This window comes from Lagopus muta, chromosome 7 (genome assembly GCF_023343835.1).
Source record: "Lagopus muta isolate bLagMut1 chromosome 7, bLagMut1 primary, whole genome shotgun sequence".
Taxonomy (NCBI): Eukaryota; Metazoa; Chordata; class Aves; order Galliformes; family Phasianidae; genus Lagopus; species Lagopus muta.
This window is the reverse complement of record NC_064439.1, coordinates 39762720-39782657: the sequence shown is the minus strand read 5'-3', so window position 1 is coordinate 39782657 and position 19938 is coordinate 39762720. Positions and strand designations below refer to the sequence as shown.

At 42.5% G+C, this 19938-nt stretch overlaps 1 protein-coding gene across 1 annotated transcript; it reads left to right on the top strand.

Annotated features, from left to right (window-relative positions):
* Positions 1–254: 254 nt before the first annotated feature.
* Positions 255–13910, top strand: CMTM6 (CKLF like MARVEL transmembrane domain containing 6). Its single transcript, XM_048950659.1, has 4 exons — positions 255–1131; positions 6118–6294; positions 7731–7829; positions 9266–13910. Exons 1-4 carry the CDS (start codon positions 1006–1008, stop codon positions 9413–9415), a joined length of 552 nt encoding a protein of 183 aa, XP_048806616.1. The 5' UTR covers positions 255–1005; the 3' UTR covers positions 9416–13910.
* Positions 13911–19938: the final 6028 nt, after the last annotated feature.

The window sequence follows — 19938 nt, the reverse complement described above, 5'->3', positions numbered from 1 at the left end:
CCTCATTTCACTGGGAACTCCTGTGCCTGAGGAATCACAAGGTTTGCCGACTCACTTGCCTCTAAAGCCAGCTCCTGCAACAGGCACTGTTACTGGCACAAACACACCCGCACCACCCAGCCCAGGGCTCCCACACTGTTCCTCTGGGTTGTGTTTTCCTACAGGGAGTGGTGCCATTTACAGCCTGCTAGCAAACAGTAGCCCAGAGCACACCCCAAGTGCCTTTACCTGCTCTGCCTTTAGCTGTCCAGGCACGGCGGCTCCCAGCAGGCACAGATGGTGCCTGATCTCTCGGTGCTGCACACACGTCCTGCGCTGCTGGGCTGAGATGGGCAGTGTGACCATTCACTTGGCTCCTTCAGCACAGACTGTGCTTAAACAAAGCACGAGTAGAACTAAGGCCGAGAAAGCAAACTGCTGCTTTTCTATCAGTAGATCATACTTAGCAAAGTATATCTGAATTTGACTGTGAAGGACCATAATAGTTCTGTGGATAATACGCTAATTAAAGTCAATGTGGTACACTTTTGCTTATACACAAAAGTCTTCATCTATTTCCACATGGCAGCACGAGCTGTAGCTGCCTATGAAATTAGGTGCGGGTAGAGGTACAGCAGCACACTGGAATCACAGAACAGAGTTGGAAGGGACCCACGAAGACCATCGAGTCCGACCCCGGCTCCACACAGCGCTATCCAGAATCCAAACCCAACGTCTAGGAGCGCCGTCCAAACACTCCTTGAGCTCCCGTGGTCGCGCCTACCGCCGTCTGGTGAAAGTTCACAGGGACGCGTCCCAGCCCCCGTGCAAAGGACGGCACACGCCAGCACCAGAGCGGCTCGCTGCTGCCCGCCCCTGCTCTCGTGCACGGGGCTCGCAGGAAGCGCTTTTGTTTCAGCGTCGGCGGGCGGGGCGCTGCCTCCGCCTTCCCGTTCCCGTTCCCTGCCGCGCCGCTCCAGCCGCCGCCCTTTTGCTTTCGCTTCTCGCCGGCTCGGCAGCGCGGCCATGGAGAACGGCGGCGTCTACAACGAGACCACCGAGCCGCGGGCCAAGCCGCCCCTCCGCCGCCGCTGCGGCTGCACCCTGCGGCACCTGCGGGGCTGGCGGCTGGTGCACAAAGCCCTCCAGCCGGTGAGTGCCTCCGGGCGCGGCGGGGCGGAACGGGGCGCGCTCCTTTCTCGTGTCCCGGCTGAGGCGAAAGGCCGCCGCCAGCACGGCTGTGCTGCTCGGTGCCGAGGCTTAGAATCTGAGGGGCAGCGCTTTCTGCAGAGAGCTACGGGGGTGAAAGAGGAGGTGGAAACCCTGCTCTGAAGCTCGGGGTATGGCTGTGGACTTGGCCGCTCCTCGCACGCCCCGGCAGCGCCTTTCCTGCCTCCTGTAGAGCACCACGCACAGTGATGGTAACCCGTCCGGACGGCTGAGACGCTGCTTCTCACCGGGCGGTCCTGCGCGCACCGGAAAATGCAGGCTCCCCTTTTGCCTGCTTGTTGTCATATTCTGAGTGCCTTCAGCACGTGGGCGCGCGATTCGTGCTGCTGTCTGTCCGGCGGTGCTGGTAACGGTGTGAGGAACAGAGAGGGGAAGTACTCACAGGGGGGCAGTGGGACTGGCTGCTGACTCTTAAGTGTGTCGGTGCCTGTTTTCCGGCGAAGTGGCTGTTCAGTCAGATGTTTCATGCTCAGAGGAATCATAGGTGATTTCCAACACTCTCGTGTGCTCACTGCGCAGAGAAGAGGACATTCTGTTTTTAAACTTTAGCTCACACAGAGTCAAAAGGAAAAGAAAGGTAAAGGTAAGACTAAGTGCTGCCAAAAGCAATGTTTTCTTAATAGCGTTTTAAAAACATCATGTCCAAGAATACTTTAAATAGATATAACAGAATGTAAGCTTTTACTTTGTCACCTAGAGATTGATTCATCAAGTAAGATCTGCTGGCTGTGGCTGCCAAACAAGCAGATCATTTGTATCAGTAGTCTGATGGAATAGAATGAAATATTACATGTGCAACTTCACCAGTGCAGCAAAGTCTTCAATTTGTTACCTGAGCAGAAGCATTGCTTAAAAAGCTTTCCAGGTAGGAGAAAGAGAAGTTATGAGGGGGCTGCCCTAACCATCATGGGTAGCTGCTCGATAGGTTTCAAAAACAGTTGGTGGTCTATACTTGTCCTACAACAAGAGGAAAAAGAAAACTGAATTATAATCATTCACTCTCCTGATTTCTGACAAATTTTCTCCTTCCTTTTGTTTCCATTTACCAAAATGCACTGTTCTGGAGTTCTTGGTCAAAGTATTTAAAAGAAACACCAGGAATTACTGAGGATGGAATCCTCAGTATCTCCAGTAAGAGAAATGTTTTAGGAAGGATTTTTGGAAATCGCTGTGATTCAGCTAATATTAGCATCTATTAGCTGTCTGTTAAAATAGGGATTCTTTGTTACTTTGGGGATTACACACTGATTATCACTGGGGTGGACTGCTAAATAGGGTGTTGGTTTCAAAAATCACCCATCTTTGTTACAGAATAGAATAATAGAACCCTCAGACTATTAAGGGACTTTCAAAGATCACCTAGTCCAGCTCCGCTGCCATGAACAGGGACACCACAGCTAGGTCAGGGTGCTCAGGGCCTGACCCAGCCCGGCCTTGAAAGTTTCCATCACATCACTGGGCAACCTGTTCCTGTGCCTCACCACCCTCACTGTAGAAGACTTTTTCCTTATATCTAACCTAGATCTTCTCTCTTTGAGCATGAAACCATTTCCCTTCATTCTATTACCACAGACCCATCTAAAGAGTCTGTCCCCTTTCCTGTAGCTCCTCTTTAGGTACTGAAAGGCTGCTCTCAGGTCACTTTGAAGTCTCCTCTTCTCCAGGCTGAACAGCCCCAGCTCTCAGCCTATCCTTACAGGGCAGGTGTTCCATTACTTGGAGCTGTTGGAGTGCATCCAGAGGAGGGCAACAAAAATGATCCATGTCTCTCCTGTAGTGAGCACTCCACATTTGGGTGCAGTATTCCAGGTGAGGCCTCACCAGCACAGAGCAGAGGGGCAGGATCACCTCCCTCCCCCTGCTGCCCACACTTCTTTTGATGCAGCCCAGGATATGAGTGGCTTTCTGGACTGCAGGGGCACATTGCTGGTTCATGTCCAGCTTCCCATCCACCAATACCCCCAGGTCCTTTTCAGCTGAGCTGCACTCAATCCTTTCGTCTCCCATCTTGTATTGGTAATAGGGGTTGCCTTGACCCAGGTGCAAGACCTTGCACTTGGATTTGTTCAACCTCGTGAGGTTCACCTGGGCCCAATGCTCAATGCCATTCTAGATCCCTCTGAATGGCATCCTGTCCTCCTGTCCCTCTGGTTTGTCGACTGCACCCCACAGCTTGGTGTCATCCACAAACTTGCTGAGGGTGCACTCAACCACGCTATCAATGTCATTGATGAAGTATTAAAGAGCATCAGTCCCTGCAGTGACCCCTAGGGGATACCACTTGTCACAGATCTCCGTTCAGACATTGTGTCATTGACTATCTCTGGGCTTGATTCTGCAGCCAGTTCTTTGTCCATTGAACAAGAAGATCAAGTATTTTATAAAATACTGTGAAATCGCCTGCAGAAAACTTCTTTCTAGGCATCTTAATTGCGTGGGTTTCTAGATTACTGTTTTGTTTTACTTTTACTACAGCTGGATTGTTTTGTTGTTGTTTTTTACTCCACGACTGGTTCAAATTCAGCACTAAGCTAAATGTCATGGTGCCTATTGTGCCATGCTTGAGGTAGAAATGAGTTCTCATCTAAAGCAGTAGTATTTCTCATTAGCAGTTATTTTACTTCAAAAAAAAAATACCTTAACCAGAAAGGAAAACTGTAATTCAGCCTCAATCTGCTATTTGTCCTGAACTGTTTGCTTCCTATAGTAGCCCTCACTTTGGAGCAGTACAGAACTAACGTATGTGCTCATCTAAACTGGAAGGTTTGTGCTGGGAATACCACTGCTACTTGCCTGCTGGCAAGTTCATTGATTTACTTTATATTTGCAGCATTTCTTTGTAGCCTTTTCTTTATTAAACCCACCTGTAGAAACTTGCAGTAGCAGTAATGTCAGTGTTGATGAAAAACTTCCTTGCTGGCAAAGGGCAGAGGAAGATATTTATTTTCTGTAGGAGAGGGAGGGAAGGTGGAAGCTGACTGCATGTGTCTTCAGGTGTGACCTTGGTCTTCAGTATGAAGGAAGCTCTGTCCCACAGGTTTAGCTGAGCTGCCCTCTCCACTCATTGCTGACAGCTCGGAGGAAAACAGTTGTTGATATTCTGTCCATTTACTGCTTGGAAGTCTCCATAGGCGCAGTGTGGAGAAGACAAATGTGAAACTAAAGCAAAGGACAAGTCCCATAAAAGACTCCAGTTGATCCATCCTTTAATTTTAATTTTTATTTTGACATGGAACTCCTTTAAGTACTCTTTGAATGTGATTTTCTCTCACTTGCTTGTACACTCAGCCAAGAGGTTGCTGTTTGTTTTTTTTCTCAGTTACGGTTATCTGGGCTACTGAAGTCTTCTGAGGGCAGGTTAACAGAAAGGCTTTTGCTTTCCTTCTGGTCTGTTTTGTTTCTGGTGAAAGTGGTGGCTGATATAAAGAGTGGTGATATATAAAGGGGTGGAAATCTAAATCACAGAAGAGAGGGGAAGAAAAATAAAAACATACCTCCTATTTTAGCTCACTTTGCAAAACATGTGAATTAGTGATTGGACACAATTGTAAGCTGTGTAAGTAATCTTTTGATTATTTTTTTAAAAACCTCTCTAAAAATTGGAAATTCAGAGCTTAATACATTCCTTGGGCATCCATTGTAACCACTGATTTAGGTGTGTGTTCCTGAGCAATGTGCCTTTGCCAGCAGCTGCATGAGGGAAAGGAAGTATGCTGAGGCCTGATTGTAATATGCAGTTTCTCACCTCCAGTTCTTTCCCTTTCTGAGATCCTGTTTACTTCATACATGATTGTGTATTCAAAATACAATGTTTTGAAGTGCCCTTCTGAGGTCTGGCTTAGTTGGTGGAAGGTGTGGTTCTCATGTGCTAAGTCGCTGTTCTTATTTTTACTGTCAGAAAGCCAAAACCGAGGACAGATAATTATTTTCCAAAATAAGATGCAGATAAAGCACCTGCAGCTGCTTTTACATGCCATATCTGGAAAATGACAATTCTAAATTCTAGAATTTGGTGTTTTTCATAGAACTGTCACCCTCCCACATGCTGTTATTAATAATATGATCATCCTCACATCAGTCTTGATTTTATGACCAACTCTGGTTCCTAATCACTGCTTTGCTCTAATCTGCTGAACTCCTTACTGCACAGATCTATATCCTGTGTCATCTTTACAGGATGAAGAAAGCCAGTGAGAAGTGGCCACAAGGAGGGATTATTTAAATACAGCAATATTCCTTCCTGCACAAAAAGGTAGCAGAAAATCCAGCAGCAGATGCATGACAGCTGTATGGGAATTAATTCATGCTGCGTCCTCAAAAAAGGACAGTTGCAGGAAGGCTGGCATAAGCTTCTGCACAGATTAAACACTGTCCAGTGTAGCTTAAACGTAGCTTAAACTTTCTGGTGCCTGCAGTTGAGCTGCTGTTGTTACAGGGTTCTAAGTATACAAGCTACGCTTTCTCTGAAGTTGATCAAGAGAGGCAGCTGGCTGGATCAATGTGTTTGATTTCTCCCCTGCCCCAAGCCGAAGTGCATTTAAAATTAAATGCAGCTATAAGTGGTAAGCAGCAGAGTTTGTGCTTCTCATCTGTCTGGTTTGCTTCCCGCTGCCTTCTGCACAGCATCACAAATCAAGAGTCTTTACTTTCTAACCAAAAAGTGAGTTTGGCAGCATGTGCTCAGCTTAACCGAGTGTCGTTCACTGCCTGACTTTAACATCAAGACAAAACTGTCTCCCTATATTTCTGCATGTAATAAAATAGTACAGAATTTTATGGGGCTCTTTTAAGATCCAGTGTTTTCTTACAGCTGTTTTCATTAATATTGACATCAGAGGCATTCAGACTTTCATTTGTTGAAGATATTGATGAGACTTGGTACGATTGAAGTATGCTATTTGTTTGCAGGTCCTCTCTTTTCTGGCTGTTATTTTTGAAGAAATTGTGGAGGATTGTATCAACTGTCATGGGCTGTACTTCTTTGAATTTGTAAGCTGCAGTGCTTTTCTTTTGAGCCTCCTGATCCTGTGTGTGTATTGCACTATTGCATATGAAACGTTTGGGAAAGATAAAGTAAACAAAATGGTAAGGAATTTCATTTGTTTTAAATAAACCATTTAATGTAAGCTCTTCAAAACTGCTGTGGAATCAAAAGGCTGTGCAGAGTGAATCTCCTATTATTCTCCATTTAAAAAGTAGATTAAAGGAGGTTTTATTACTTTGACTTTTTCAACTTCAAGAGTCTTCTTAATATTGACAGTTTTTCAAAATTGTCCTACATGCAGGACATTAAGACTTGTGTGAAAGTCTTTCATAAAGGCTCCCACTATTACACTGTTATAATAGATCACTCCAAAAGCAATGCCTCCTATTTATTTCCATGGAAACTACAACAGATACAAAGAGTTCAGTAACACTGTGAGATAGAGCAAATTCACAGCTAGAAAATGCGATTTGTCATCACAGTCACTACTGTCATCTGTGCATTTTCACCAGAGATGAACAAAAGCCTGCATGTCATGCTTGTAAAAAAAAAAAAAGAAATTGCACCAGTGGAGGTGACCCACTGTTGCTGTCACCACTGCTGAAATGCACCATTCACCACCTCATTGTGTCAACATTTACTGTTTGGTCTCCATAAACATTCAGCAAGTGCCAACGGATGTCAGTGGGTGCTGTTTTTTCCACATGGTGGAATTCAGTTCCACCCCATTGCTTCAGATGCACTCCCATGTCAGACACCATTCTGTCAGACTGCCCCTTTGATGCCATCTGTCACATAGTAACAACATGTAATGGGATATTGGTTGGGAAGGTTCAACCTTTGCTGCCATCCATCAACATCTGCCTGCTTCTGACCTTGTGGGCCATCATAATAAATTAGGAGGCATTACTTGCAGAGCAGCCTTCATATGTATGATATGGCTTTCTGCCAGCATGGTTCTTGAAATCTGCCTGTCTGCGGCATCTGTTTTTCTACTGAGTGTAGCCTACCTCCTTTCTGATAATAACTGTACTGGTTACTGCTCATGCTTTTATGTTCCACAAGGTGCACTGTTGGCACAGTGTCACCCTGTGAAGTCAGGAAGGCTGTTGTTTTTGGACTGTCCTTTCAGTGCAAGCAGTAACAATATCATGTGAAGGTACAGATAAGGGAGCGCAGTCAGAGATCTGAATGAGCACCTTCACTTACAGGTTTCTAGTTTCCCAGATGGAATAATGCTAGCATGACTGACCTGCGCTTGAATTTGACTGTGAAAAAGGTTAAATGTAATGAGAGAAATACTGAAAGAAGATTAAAAAAGAAAAAGGATTTTATAAAGTTGACTTTTAAAAATAGTTAATGATATTGAATGTTGGTTGGTAGTGAAATCAGTTTCCTGACTCTCCCACGAACTTCAGTGTTTCAAATAGTAAATTCATTGTCAGATTAACTTGGTTGCTGTTAGGATGTTTGTTTGTTTGTTTGTTTTCAGGTAGCATATCTACGCTTGTGTAACATTCATTTCTTTTATTTGCAGAATTTTTGGACCATGCTAATTATAGGTGCCTTCTTTCTAATAGCTTCAATAGTGCTTGCTGCAACCAGCTCTGGGTCTGCTTTTGAAAAAGCTGCTTGTGTAAGTCTTATAATTGTATCATTTACTTTACATTTGAATTGTATCTTAATTTCTCTGCTCTTGAAACCTCACTCAGTTTGCAGGCAAGAAGTTGGGCAGGGAACAGACTTCAGTGCATTACGTTGTTTCAGGAAGAAGGAGCTAATTTGCGGCTTCTACAAGCTGGAAAGCAGGCATTCCTTAGGACTTCTGGAAAGCTCTGTGTACTGTTGAGCTCCCTGGCATCTTCATTCCTTGCTTAATTTTGCTCCCTTGGCTCCCTGTTCTTCCCTGTCCTCTGTCACTATTGACAACACTGCCTTCTCTCACCGCTCCCTGATAATCTCCTCTCTGAAAAGCAGATCAGCTGCATTTCCATTATATTCTCCAGTTGTAAAGTCAGCAAGCAACCATATCTTTTGTCAGGCATTATAAAACATATGTAGAGAATGCTGGCTTGTAAAGGCTGTGATAAGAATCACAGTTTCCTCAGTGACAGAAATAGAACAACGGGGCATGCATCTCCCGGGGACAATGAAAAGGCTCAGAGCAATGCACTGTAGAGACTTTGTGGCATAGTTCCTCACTTATTTGGCACTCTTTTAAAATAACCTCTAAACTGTGAATATGTGAGTTTAAAAGATCAAATTTTGATTTTTATTCTTGAATGAATTAAAAATGGATTAGAAAGGAAAGCGAAATACTTCCACTCCATAGGCAGGATGAGCTATTGGATACACACATTTTCGTGTGGTGCTCTGTTTTGCTGCTGATGTACTCATACCTAATGGTTGAAATATAAAGGCTCCCCATTTTTTTCTTTTTTTTTTTCTTTTAAACTGGAAAAACAAAGTAATTTGATTTAAGACTTATTAGTGTCTAATTGCTTTGGGAAAAACAGCTGCTTAAATTCAGTCAAAATGAGTGTAAATGTGTACATTTGATTCCTTGCTTGAACGAAGATGCTAAAACCAACCTGCTTACCACCCTTCTGCTATGAATAACAATGAAACTTGTCATCCTTACTTGCTGACCCAGCAAGGCCTTGCTGAGCTTCTGCTGCTTTATCTCTCTTCACCTTCCATCTGTTACTCTTCTTTGCTTGGTCCTTCTAAACTGCATGCATCTGTTGTATAACTGTTCTGCTACACCATCAGTGCTATACTTCTTCATTAGTTTTACTGGAAAAAAAAAGAATATATATATATATATACATACATATACTTCCACTATTAAGATCTGTTTAGAAAATATTCTAATATCCACAGCTGGTTAAGAGAATGAGAACTGTAAAACCTTTTACATTTTATATGCTACAGTATGACTTCCAACCCATTGCCAATTTAAATGGAACTAATGATTTAATATATGAGCATTATTAACATATCTCTCCAGACACTTAGAATACTGCCAGTGTTTGTACATTTTTAATTCCTGTATTCTTTTCACTTTCATAGGTGTTTGGATTTTTTGCAAGTGGGGCATTTTTAGCTGAATTTATATGGGAACTTTGGTGCAGTCGGAAACAAAGCACTGAAGAACGCTCTGAAAATCCAGGCCACACTCAAGGTGCCACAGAAGATCAGCCGCTGAATAAGCCAAGCTAAACTTTCTGAAATTAGTTCTTTTTTTTTTTGAGTGGAGCAAGCTAAAACAACGTTTCAATGCTCTGTAGGTAATAACTTCTGTCCCTTCCTTCTAATCAGTTTTGTTTGTCACAAAAACTTAAAGATCTGCAGGCAAATAGTGACATCTTAAGCATTGTGGTTTATTTAATTTTCTAAGCAACTGGTCCTGCCACCTATTTAGGTGGCATATATTTAAAAAAAAAAAAATGTAAATAGAATAACTGAAGGACAGTAGTGTGCTGATTTGATTTTGGTAGAAGTGACTAATAAAGGGAAATATGTGATGCAGAAATTCTTAGTTATGCTCTGAAGACATTTCCTATATAACTTGGACCAGATACTTCTCTTACAAGTTCCAAATTAGAAGAGCAGAATTCATTCTTATTGGTCAAACAGTGAATGTAAGAGACATCTAACTGCAGCCTTACAAAAATGCTTATCCGTATGTAAGAGTGTGGGATTTTGTTTTTACTATTCAATCTCTTTCTTCAGTTCTGCCTGTGAGATCAGTTTAATGAAAGCAAGGAGTTTTTATGCAGGGGGTAATGTAGTTGTTTATTAAGGAGAGAGCTTTGCACATCGTGCTCATCGGTGTTCACACTTGGATGACAGAATGTTTTTTCAGATTGTTTCAAAACCAAGAAAATTTGCAGGAATAAAGAAAAGCTGGCTGTGAGAGGAAAAACTGAAGAATAAGTATTTTCACAAAGTAACCCTAAATTAGCAATTTGGACATCAATGGGAAAAACATTACTTCACACTGGTACTATCCAGGTGAATATGATTTGCAAGGTTAATCGCATACACAACTTGTCTATGCACAGTTAATGGTAGCTTTACTGGAATTGTTGTGGACCATGTCATTTTCTTTGCTCTAGTGCACTATGGACTGGCTGGCTCAGCTGGTGAGCAGGTAAATAAGTACTTGTACCCTAAAGCAACAGGCCATACTGCTGATGCAGCATGTATCAGACCAGTGATGGACATATCAGGCTAGATGCTGATGGGTATAAATAAAATGGAAAAAAGGCATTTTTTTAGATGTCTGAGGTAGAAGCAAAATTGCTAGACATGTAAAGGAATGCCCTCAAAAATAGGGCAACATGCCATAAGCCAAGAGATGTTCCAAAAATACCAGAGCACGTGAGAAAAAAAAGCTGATTATGCAAAGACAGTTGTTGTTTGAGTTCTCATGAGATCTGTAATGTCTTCCAGGCATTAACACCATTTATCAATATTCTTGTCTGACAAGTTTATAGTCCTGTAACCTGCTGTGGCAGTGCTGAGACTAAGCCCTCCAGAAATTGTGTATGAGAGCTGTATTTGGAAAGGGATGAGGAAGTCAGTGTAAGAGAAAGCAGTGTAAAAGGTCAACTTTTTTTTCCTAGTACTGTTACTTTCAGATGAACATGAGTTTGTGATGTTCTCTCCCTAACCTCTGTGCCTTAACTTTAACACTACACTTTGCTTGGGGAATGTAACATTTTGACAGCTGGTGTGAAGCACCAAGTTTAAGCCGTGTCTTGGTTTCAGAGCCATGCGTAAAATACATATTTCCTTGTATGGAATGTCTTGCCTTGAAGATGAAATGTTATTTGGACTGTCATTTATTTTCTTGTATTTATTAGAATCCATTTGCACTAACCTGATCTCAGTGTAGGTGTACAGAGCTTATTGTAGCTGTGTCTGAAAACTGGGTAGATTAGAGATGTGTTTGTTTACAATAGGCAATAGGAAACTGGTCACAGGGAGAAATATCTCTGCTGCAATTCGCAGTGTCTGACTTTGGTGTATATGTTCACAATGGTGATTAGCATTTTAGGTTGGTGTGAGTTTTTTGTGTGTTTGTTTTTGTTTCCTTTTTAGTTTATTGCCCAAGATTCTTATGAATTTTTTTAACATCGAGATTTCTGCTGTTTCTTAATCTTGATGCTATGGAGTGTAAAATTAACAAGGTGCTGCTGATATTATTTAACAATGCAGGACAGTGACAAAACTTTCATCTTGGAATAATCTTTCCTTTTTTTTTTCTTTCTTTTTTTTTTTTCTTAGCTTAAAATATATGAAGAGAGTTATGGGTTTTGATTACCTTCTCTATCGACTTTTCTCTGCCTAAGTGATTCGCTATTGGCATGCATTCCTGAATTGGAGATGTAGGTACTGAGAGGGATCCATGAAACCATTTCTCTGCCTTAGGCCTCCCTATCCTATCTGGTATCTACCACTGATTCTTTACAGACAAATTGGAAAACAGAAGTTATTTTTACAAAAAGGTGCCACAAGCAGCTGGTGTCAGAAGTGACTGGAACTGAGTTCTGACTCCCATGACCTGTGTCAGACCTTCTGAAACAGAAATATTGCCAATCTTTGCAGAATAGTTTGATGGATTCTCTTGCTACGTACATGCTGGCATCCCTGGAGTATTTCAGGTTGCTAAGAGTGAGGATTTTTTAACATACACTTCATTTTCCTTGTAGCTGTTCCAAGCAGTTAGCGTTTACACATTCTCTCACTAACTGACTGATCTGTGTATGGATTTGAGAACCAAATTCTGTTGACTGAAAGGGATGAAAGCATTGCCACCAGCTAATGAAAATGAGCAGGTAGTATTCTGGAAACTGGTTAGATCTGTTTTCCCTTGTCATAGGATTTTCCTAATGGGAGACGTGAAATTCTTTAAAACAATACGTAGTGCTCCATCCCAGATTCTGTTTAACTGGCATTCATCTGTCATATAGTACAGTAGTTAAATACCACATATGGGCTATGAGTTTGAGGTAATTGCTAAACTGTTGCTACCAAAACAGCTGTTTGTTAACAAAGCAGTTTCTGTATGGTTGTACTGTCAATCCTAGTCTTTTAAGCTTGAGGGTAGGGTGTAGTTGGTTTTCTGTTGTTGTTTAGAAATAGCTGGGAAAATAGTTGGGAATGAGGCTTGTTTGTATCTATGCAGTTCTCTGCTGCTGCTTAACTTGCTTTGTCAGCTCCCCAGGGTACAAGGGCAGATGTGTGTCTCTGCAATCCTCCAGGCCAGGTAGGATGAGAGACTTCCTTACTACCACAGCCAAGCAGAGTGGTCTCCTGCTGTCCTGATGTGCTTCTGTCATGCTCCTGGTGTCGGTTGTAGGCTTTGAGTGTCTTTCCTCCCATTAGGCTGATCCCAAAGGATGGCACTGGATTAAACATCAGTTTTTGCAGGAGCTCTTTCTGGCTGTATGTCTCCTACACTCGTGCACTGTCAGCAAAGTGGTTTGCAAGTTTCCCAGCCTGTTCCTGATTAAACAATCCTGCTTTCTTTAAATTAGCTATTTACATTGCTAAACGAAGTTGGCTGAATTTGACTGAAGCGGATTAGGGTTATTCAGGAGAATGGTGGGAGCTTTAGCAGGAGGGCAGTTATGAGAAACTATCTTAAATTTATTTTCCTGATTGCAAAGCAGCCACAACTGTACAGTCTTAACTGATAGTAAAACCTGTGGAGAGGAGCAGTTGGCACGGTACATCAAGCTGAAGACTGTCTTCACCTTCTTCAACACTGTGCTTGGCAGTGGGGCTGTGAGCCTGCTCAGCATATTCAAAGCCTTCTCCAGTCGAGCACATCCAAAAATATTTGAAGGCTCCACACTGACTCTCAGGCATCTCTTATACTTATGGTGCTGTGAGAATCAGTGTAGAGGGTTCTCCAGGACATGTGAAGACTTGCTGTTAAGTAGCTGTACTGTGAGTTTTTGCTCTGAAAAGCCACATGTACGTTATGTAGAGTGTGAATTTTTAAAGCGTTAAGCTCCTATTAAAATCATAATGCTAGCAATGCCCTTTGGATTCAAGTATTTGAAGGAATTGTGCCCTACAGCTTGTACTCTGTGCTTGCAAACAGCAGGGCAGGGTTGTGGTCCTGTACCGTTCGGTTCTACCATTGCACCCACCAACTTTAAAATGCAGTGAACTGTTTCATGCAATGCTAAGAGCTCAGCACAAGATGTTTTTGCGTAATGGCCATTGTGGTAATCCTCACTCTGTTCAAATCTGTGCAATAAAAATACCAAGCTTACTACACTGAAGGGAAACATTTTGTGAGATATTTGAGGGGTTGTATGAAGTTGTAATGAATTAATATGCTGGTAGTGCCTTTAAGATGGAAATTCATCTTTGTTTTATTTTATTGCTGTAAGCAGCGGGAGATATCTAGATTAAATTTTATGCTGTTCAGAACTATCACTTTCATACCTTTGAGAACTTAAGTGCCTTTTAATGATTATTAAATCAGAATGATAATGCAATTGTTTTATATATATTAAAAAAAAAAAAGCATATAGTTTCGTAGCCGGTGTTGCCTTGAACTTCCATTAAAATAATTGTGAAATGTTTAATTATTTTTCCATTCTAAATCTGTCATCTTTTTAATGTATTATGTTCTTTTTGGTCCTTAAAGATGTTTTGTAATCATTTTTAAAATAAAATATCAGTAAATAAGTTTCTTGTTTCTACTGCTAATGATTCGGTATCAGTATGTAGTTCTCCCAGAACAAACCACAGGAAATAACATCATTCTTTGTTCCTGGTTTGGAGGAAGGAGCTTGCATTGTGTTTGCCTGTTACTGGGGAAGAGTGTCTAACTTGCAAACCTGCAAAGCTGGATGTTTTCAGTGGAAGCTTCCAGGAAGAAAGGTCCAATAAGGTCAGTATTGTCCCATGTCACAGGGTCCAAACAAGCTAGTCAATGACAGACTTCACACCTACTATGGCCTAAGAGTTACTGCAACAAGTGTGATTCAAGTGCTGGTTTCCTACTGTCTTGATTAGTTGGAGGTAAGAAATGAAGTGGTAAACTTGTTAAAGGAAGGAACACAAATAAACATAAGGCATCATAAGGTGTCTAATTCTATCTTTTAGTGTAGAAAAATGCAGGTGACTGAGCTACCACGTTGAGGAGGAGTCACTGGATCCTTTAGAAATGTTTTTGTCTGATTGTTGGTGGCTGGGGTATGGAAAAGGAAATAATAAACTTGCATGCTTTCTGGCAGGGTAACTTTTTTTGTTTTATATTCAGGTTGCTTCTTGCCTATTCATCTTGGGACCAGGAGGAGAATTGCACTTTTTTATCTTCTACACTGAAATTGGAGTAATATACTATATATTTTTCTTTATATTATTTATTAAATGTGAAATTCCCTATGATGAATTTGCCAGAGATGAATGTGAACGTACGAGTTCAAGAGAGGAAAAGGCCTCTAATACCATAAACTAAATTAAATTTGAAAACTAGGTGCAATATACAATACAATAAAGGCAAAATGTAAGGGGGAATTGCAGTGGTGGATTTACAGTGAGTTCTAAGAAACTTGATTAAGATTTAATAATTAGAAGCATAACCACAGTTTGTCCTGTTACTGCTAGAACTGTGACAACTCTTTTCTCATCAGTGCAATCCAAATTAATTTACTGTAAATTACCAGAATGGCAGAGTAGGGCTGAACACAGATTGGTAATCTGCATCTTTTCTTTGTGAGTGGCACAGGCACCTCCTGATTGCTGTTGTGTGCTGACCACCTGCCTTATTGCACAGCCTCCTTCATGTGGCTGTGCAGGAACCTCCTTGGCTGGGTTGTGGTTCTGACTTCCCTTTGAATTCAGAACAGCTATTCTTTGCTTGCTTAAAGGGAGCACAAGGAAGTCGAGTAATGTTTTTGCATTCTGTTGGTGCTTACCCACACGGTGCAGCTGTTCACATACTACTGTCTGCTTCTGCTGAGAAACTGCAGGAGAAAAGTTTGCCCACAAGAGGGCAAAGACGGTCGGGTAATTGAAATGATCTGGTCCGAAGCACTCTGTTCTCTTCCGACCTGTATTTTCATTGGAGCCGAAGCCCATTTGCCCTCTGTTTTTGTCAGTGTGACTATAAGTTGAACAGAGTATTTTAGTGATCATTTTTACAGTCACTTCTTAAAATGTAGCTTGGTGGATTTCTGGTAGTAGATCAATTCTGTTTCAATGCAATACTTCAGCTAAGCAGTTTGGAACAGTAAAGGTTTTGCTTTTGTTCCTTTTGTTTTGTAACCTGTCAAGAGATCTCTTTAAGTTTTCCTTATTTTTATTATGAAGTCAAGCTTCAGCTACATGATGACTCTGTACCTATAATGCAGTATTGCAGCTTTGAAGACTTTTGTGCTCTGTACTACGCTCTGGCTTTCGGTTGAAAGGCCTGTTGATTCTGGGTAGGTGAGGAGGCAGAAGAAAGGAATGGGGAATACCTGTGCATTTCTTAGACTCTGGGGAGGCTAAATGAGAGAAGCTTATTATCAAAACAAATGCAAATGATGCATGCTGGAAAAATGTCAGGGTCCACAAACAGAAATGTTGGCACACATAGCTGTAAAGCGTGCCTGACAGGGCTGCTCGCATTTCCAGTCCTCCACAGGCACCACAGCAAAACTTGCTCTGAGCCACTTGCATGTCCTGATCACTCATTCAATTTATTTCATATGACCTATTATCTCTTGGCTGAATATTAGAACAAGACTGGAGAAATAAAACAGCCTGGGCTGTTTTGAAGTTGGCACGTCCTGAGGTGAGAGTCAAGGCTTCACAAGGAGGTGTCAGCATAAACACATTCTTCTGTAGCACAACTCATTTGCAGCTTGATGAGGACAACACACAACAAGCATATCCAGTCAGGTATCTGTTGCTAGGTATTCTGCACAAAAGCATGTTGCCGTCTGCAGTGCCAAGTTTGGAGACTACTTCACAACTCCCTTTAGCCATCACTTGTGTTTGTCATGAGACTTACTGAAGTCATAATATTGTACAATGTAAGCATTACAAGTTTTTTATTATTATATTCTCTACACTTGCTTAGAGAATTACTAGGTAAAGTGTTGCTCAAAATAACCCATCTGACTGTCTTCCTTACAGCCTTCCTTCTAACCGCTTCCTTTGCACTGGCTGTCATTCTTCTTCCAAAAATCTCAGTGCAGCCACTATTCTGAAATCCCCGCACCCACTGATCTGTACGTAAGTGAAGAGTGGTTACTTAGCCACTTTGTAGCCTCTACATAGCTAACCTAAGACTTGAAACTGCTGCTTTATAGTGCCAAGAGCTTTAGCTTTAGCTGCATCTCTGCTGGTTTCTCAAGGCGGCTGAGATGAAGTGACTGTGGAGGTCTAGCTGAGGGGTTACAATGCAGCATTAGAAACCAGTCTAGTTAATGTAAGTCTGCCTGTTTTCTGTCTCACAGTTCTCTTGCCCAGAAAGGCTTGTTTTATGAATGAATAAATGTTGTCCTTGACTTGGTACAGTTTTTTAATTGTTAACTCTTGTTTCTGGCAGTGGCACCTCTCATTTGAGGGTAACAAGGGCATAATTATTCAGCTCTCACGCATCAAACTGCTGAGCATGAGGTATTAATGGAGTGCTTTGCCGCCACCATAGCTTAATAGCTACAGCTGCAGTGCTGTGCTCTTGTTTGGCTGGGGCTCATGAAAAAGGGGTATGGGTATGCAGCTCATTAAGTTTCATGTTAAGAGTGATTTACAGACATAGAAATAACAGTAGATTGTGCTAGATGGACAAAGCACTTCTGATATACAAGGAGCTATTATACCAGCAGAGCTGTGATTCACACCCATGTCAGGGAAGCCATCAGCACTAGTCTACCTTGGTATAAGCCCCAGTGATCTCAGAAAAAAAAAAAAGAAAAAAAAAAAGCTGTGTAAGTAAAAAAAAAGCTCTGTAACTGTGCGTGCTGCAGGACTGTACTATGGGGAGGGTTGGGAGGGAAGAAATCAAAACTTAAACTGATGCTTTTAGTTAGCTACAAGCTTTGAGGTCATAGTATTGTAGATAGTGATACACAGCTCCTAGCTTGCTCTCTTCACATCCACCCAGCTATTGCATGAGCTCTGTTACTAGCCAAGGCACGTGCTGGAGTTAAGAGGTATGTGCTGCTGCAGCTCCAGATGGCAAAGCAAATCTACTCCAGCCCTACCCTGAGATGTTCCACTCCACCTGGTAGCTGATGGAGTAAGAGGCACATCAAGAATTAGCAAAAGGGTAACATATGTTCCTGAGTCACTGTGCTGCTGTGAATCATCTCTGCTCTCCTCTTCATTGAGTGCACATGGAAGAATGGCTTAAGTATTAAGGCCAGTCCTAAGCAAATAGCCTCCAAGAGACACAGTGCTTGTCTGTGGCAGAATGAAGTTTATTTACTCTCATTGGGCTATGAAAAACAAGGATGATGTAATTTCCTAGTCTGTCCCTGTTAGGGTTAGGTGCCTCTGAGGCTACACCTTTGTTTTCTTCCTCCAGGTTTCTAGAGCCTTGCTGCACTTCCTCCTATGCCATAAGGCTACTTGACTGCTGTTGCTCTTCCTGCACAAGTGTAAACATTTAAGAACAGAACACGTGTTTCAGACACACTGAATTTACAGCTGACTCTGTTAGTGGTCTGGTGATATTCTGCTCTGCAGAGATAAATGATCCACCACTCTGCTTGGCCTACTATGTCATCCACACACCAGCTCCACTTCAACTGCTGGGGCATTTTTTGTCTTTCTGGCAGTCCCTTCCTCAGCCACAGAAATATGCAGATGTTTCCTTCACCACCAACCCCTACTTTTTTCTGCACCTGGAAACACACACACTGAACACAGGTTTCTTGATTCATTGCTTTTCTTCTGTGCAATTCCCTCTCTTCTGCAGGTGCTTGGTTTGCTAAGCAGTTGTATAGTTTTGTAGGGTTCCAACCGTATGGCATGTCTCTACAGTCTCAGGGAAGAGGAGTTCTGAGCGTGATTTACAGGGCAGTACCTCTGTGCACCAGAACAGGACTAACACCGTTTAAGGGCCAACCAAAGCAACCTGTATACTTTGTAGCAGAGAGTGTTGGCATGGGACACCCGTGCTTAACACTGCCTCAGTGTTAGTTCATGCTGCTGGCTGAATTCCCTCGTACAGGGAGGAGGGCAGGACTGCTGTGCTTTTGCTAATGTCTTAGGTTGCAGCTTATTCATTTCAAATGGTTGCTTTGTGCACTGCTGTTATTCTAGGTCTATAAAAATCTAAAGATCAATATAAAACATCCACAACACCTGGGGCGTTTTGAATTTAACTCAGCTCAAGCCAGGATCCAAAGAAGTGCATTTCAATTGAAAGCAGCCTGTTTATCTACTTCCTTTCTTCTGCTTCAAAAGCTAAGGCTTTCCTGACTGGGTAATCTCTGCAAGACTTCTGCTGCTCAAACACAAGCTGTACCTGAGAGCAGTAGGCATGCACCCACTGATAAAACTGCTTTTGAAAACATTTATCATATGCTCCTTTTCACTAAGCTGTAGTTCAGCACTATGGAACAAACAGGTGCCGCTGGAGGCCGTGTTCAGGATGTGATAGAAAATCACTAACCTGCAGAACAGCGGTGCTCTGAGCTGCTCTCTTGGGAAATGTTGGGTCACTTTGATTTTGGTTTCATTTGCACTTTTTTTCCAGCTCTGCTCTCCTCAATCCCCAGTACCATCACCCTAAACAGAAAAGGTTGCTCTCTGCCTCACTGTTATTAACCCTTCCTATCACACTGCTGTCCCAGTTGCTTTTGCCAGCACAAAACAAGCTGCTGCAGTATCGTACCTGTGGCTACTCTTTATTTCTAAAGCCCAGCTCTCACACCACCATAGCCAGAACAGTACCAGAGATTTCAGAATCTAAATTCTGCCTCACTGTAAAGTTGAAAGCTTGTCTTGGCAGCTACTTCACCCATGAGGGAGGAAACTCCTTGGGGCTGCACCGTGGCTGGGCCTGGCAGGTGATGAGAGCTTGTCTGGTAGTTAATAAATTGTAAAGTCATTAGCCCAGTAAATCAGTGCAGATACAAGGTGACAGTCAAAAAGAGCATAAAGCTATTTTACGGGCTTCTCCTTTGGATTCAGACTCCAGCTGGTGGGAACCCACTGCATACCGGTCAGTCTCTACCAATAAACAACGGCACATGCTTACTGTGTGCCTGCAAGAGGCTGGTGTGCTGAACAGGGGACTGGCTGAGACTGTTGGACCCTGGGCTCAGGAACAGGCAAAATAGAAACAAACTTCAGAACGGCCAGCTGGAGGTAATGAGCAACCTCTAGAATGGCTGTGTGTAGGAAGGAACAGCTTTTCCTGTTTTCCAGCTACTGTCTCATGTTGGGAAAAAAAAGTAATCGTCCTTCTCCAGGAGGGAAAGACAACAGTGTGAATTTCTGACCTGCTTTCATGAAGTTAAACAAGTCCTGGGACCAGGGACCAAAACCATAAGCTGCGTGTTCCCAGCAGGAACTGTGAGAGCGTAGCCCTACACATCTGCAAAGGAGAGAAAGGTAAGCCAAGGGCACCAGACCCTGCACATGTGCTGCAGTCAGAAAATGAAACAGCCTGAACACGAGGGATGCACACGGCCTGCTCAAGAATACCCCAGAACTCTCCAGAGAGGGCACTCTCCTGCTCCATGGGCTTGAAGAATGGCAGGTTGGCCTCC

Excerpts from the sequence above, each read along its gene's own strand:
- CMTM6 (XM_048950659.1), top strand. The coding sequence starts at position 1,006 with ATGGAGAACGGCGGCGTCTACAACGAGACCACCGAGCCGCGGGCCAAG. Across the intron at positions 6,295-7,730 it reads AAGATAAAGTAAACAAAATG|AATTTTTGGACCATGCTAAT; the intron begins GTAAGGAATTTC and ends TTTTATTTGCAG. Across the intron at positions 7,830-9,265 it reads CTTTTGAAAAAGCTGCTTGT|GTGTTTGGATTTTTTGCAAG; the intron begins GTAAGTCTTATA and ends TCACTTTCATAG.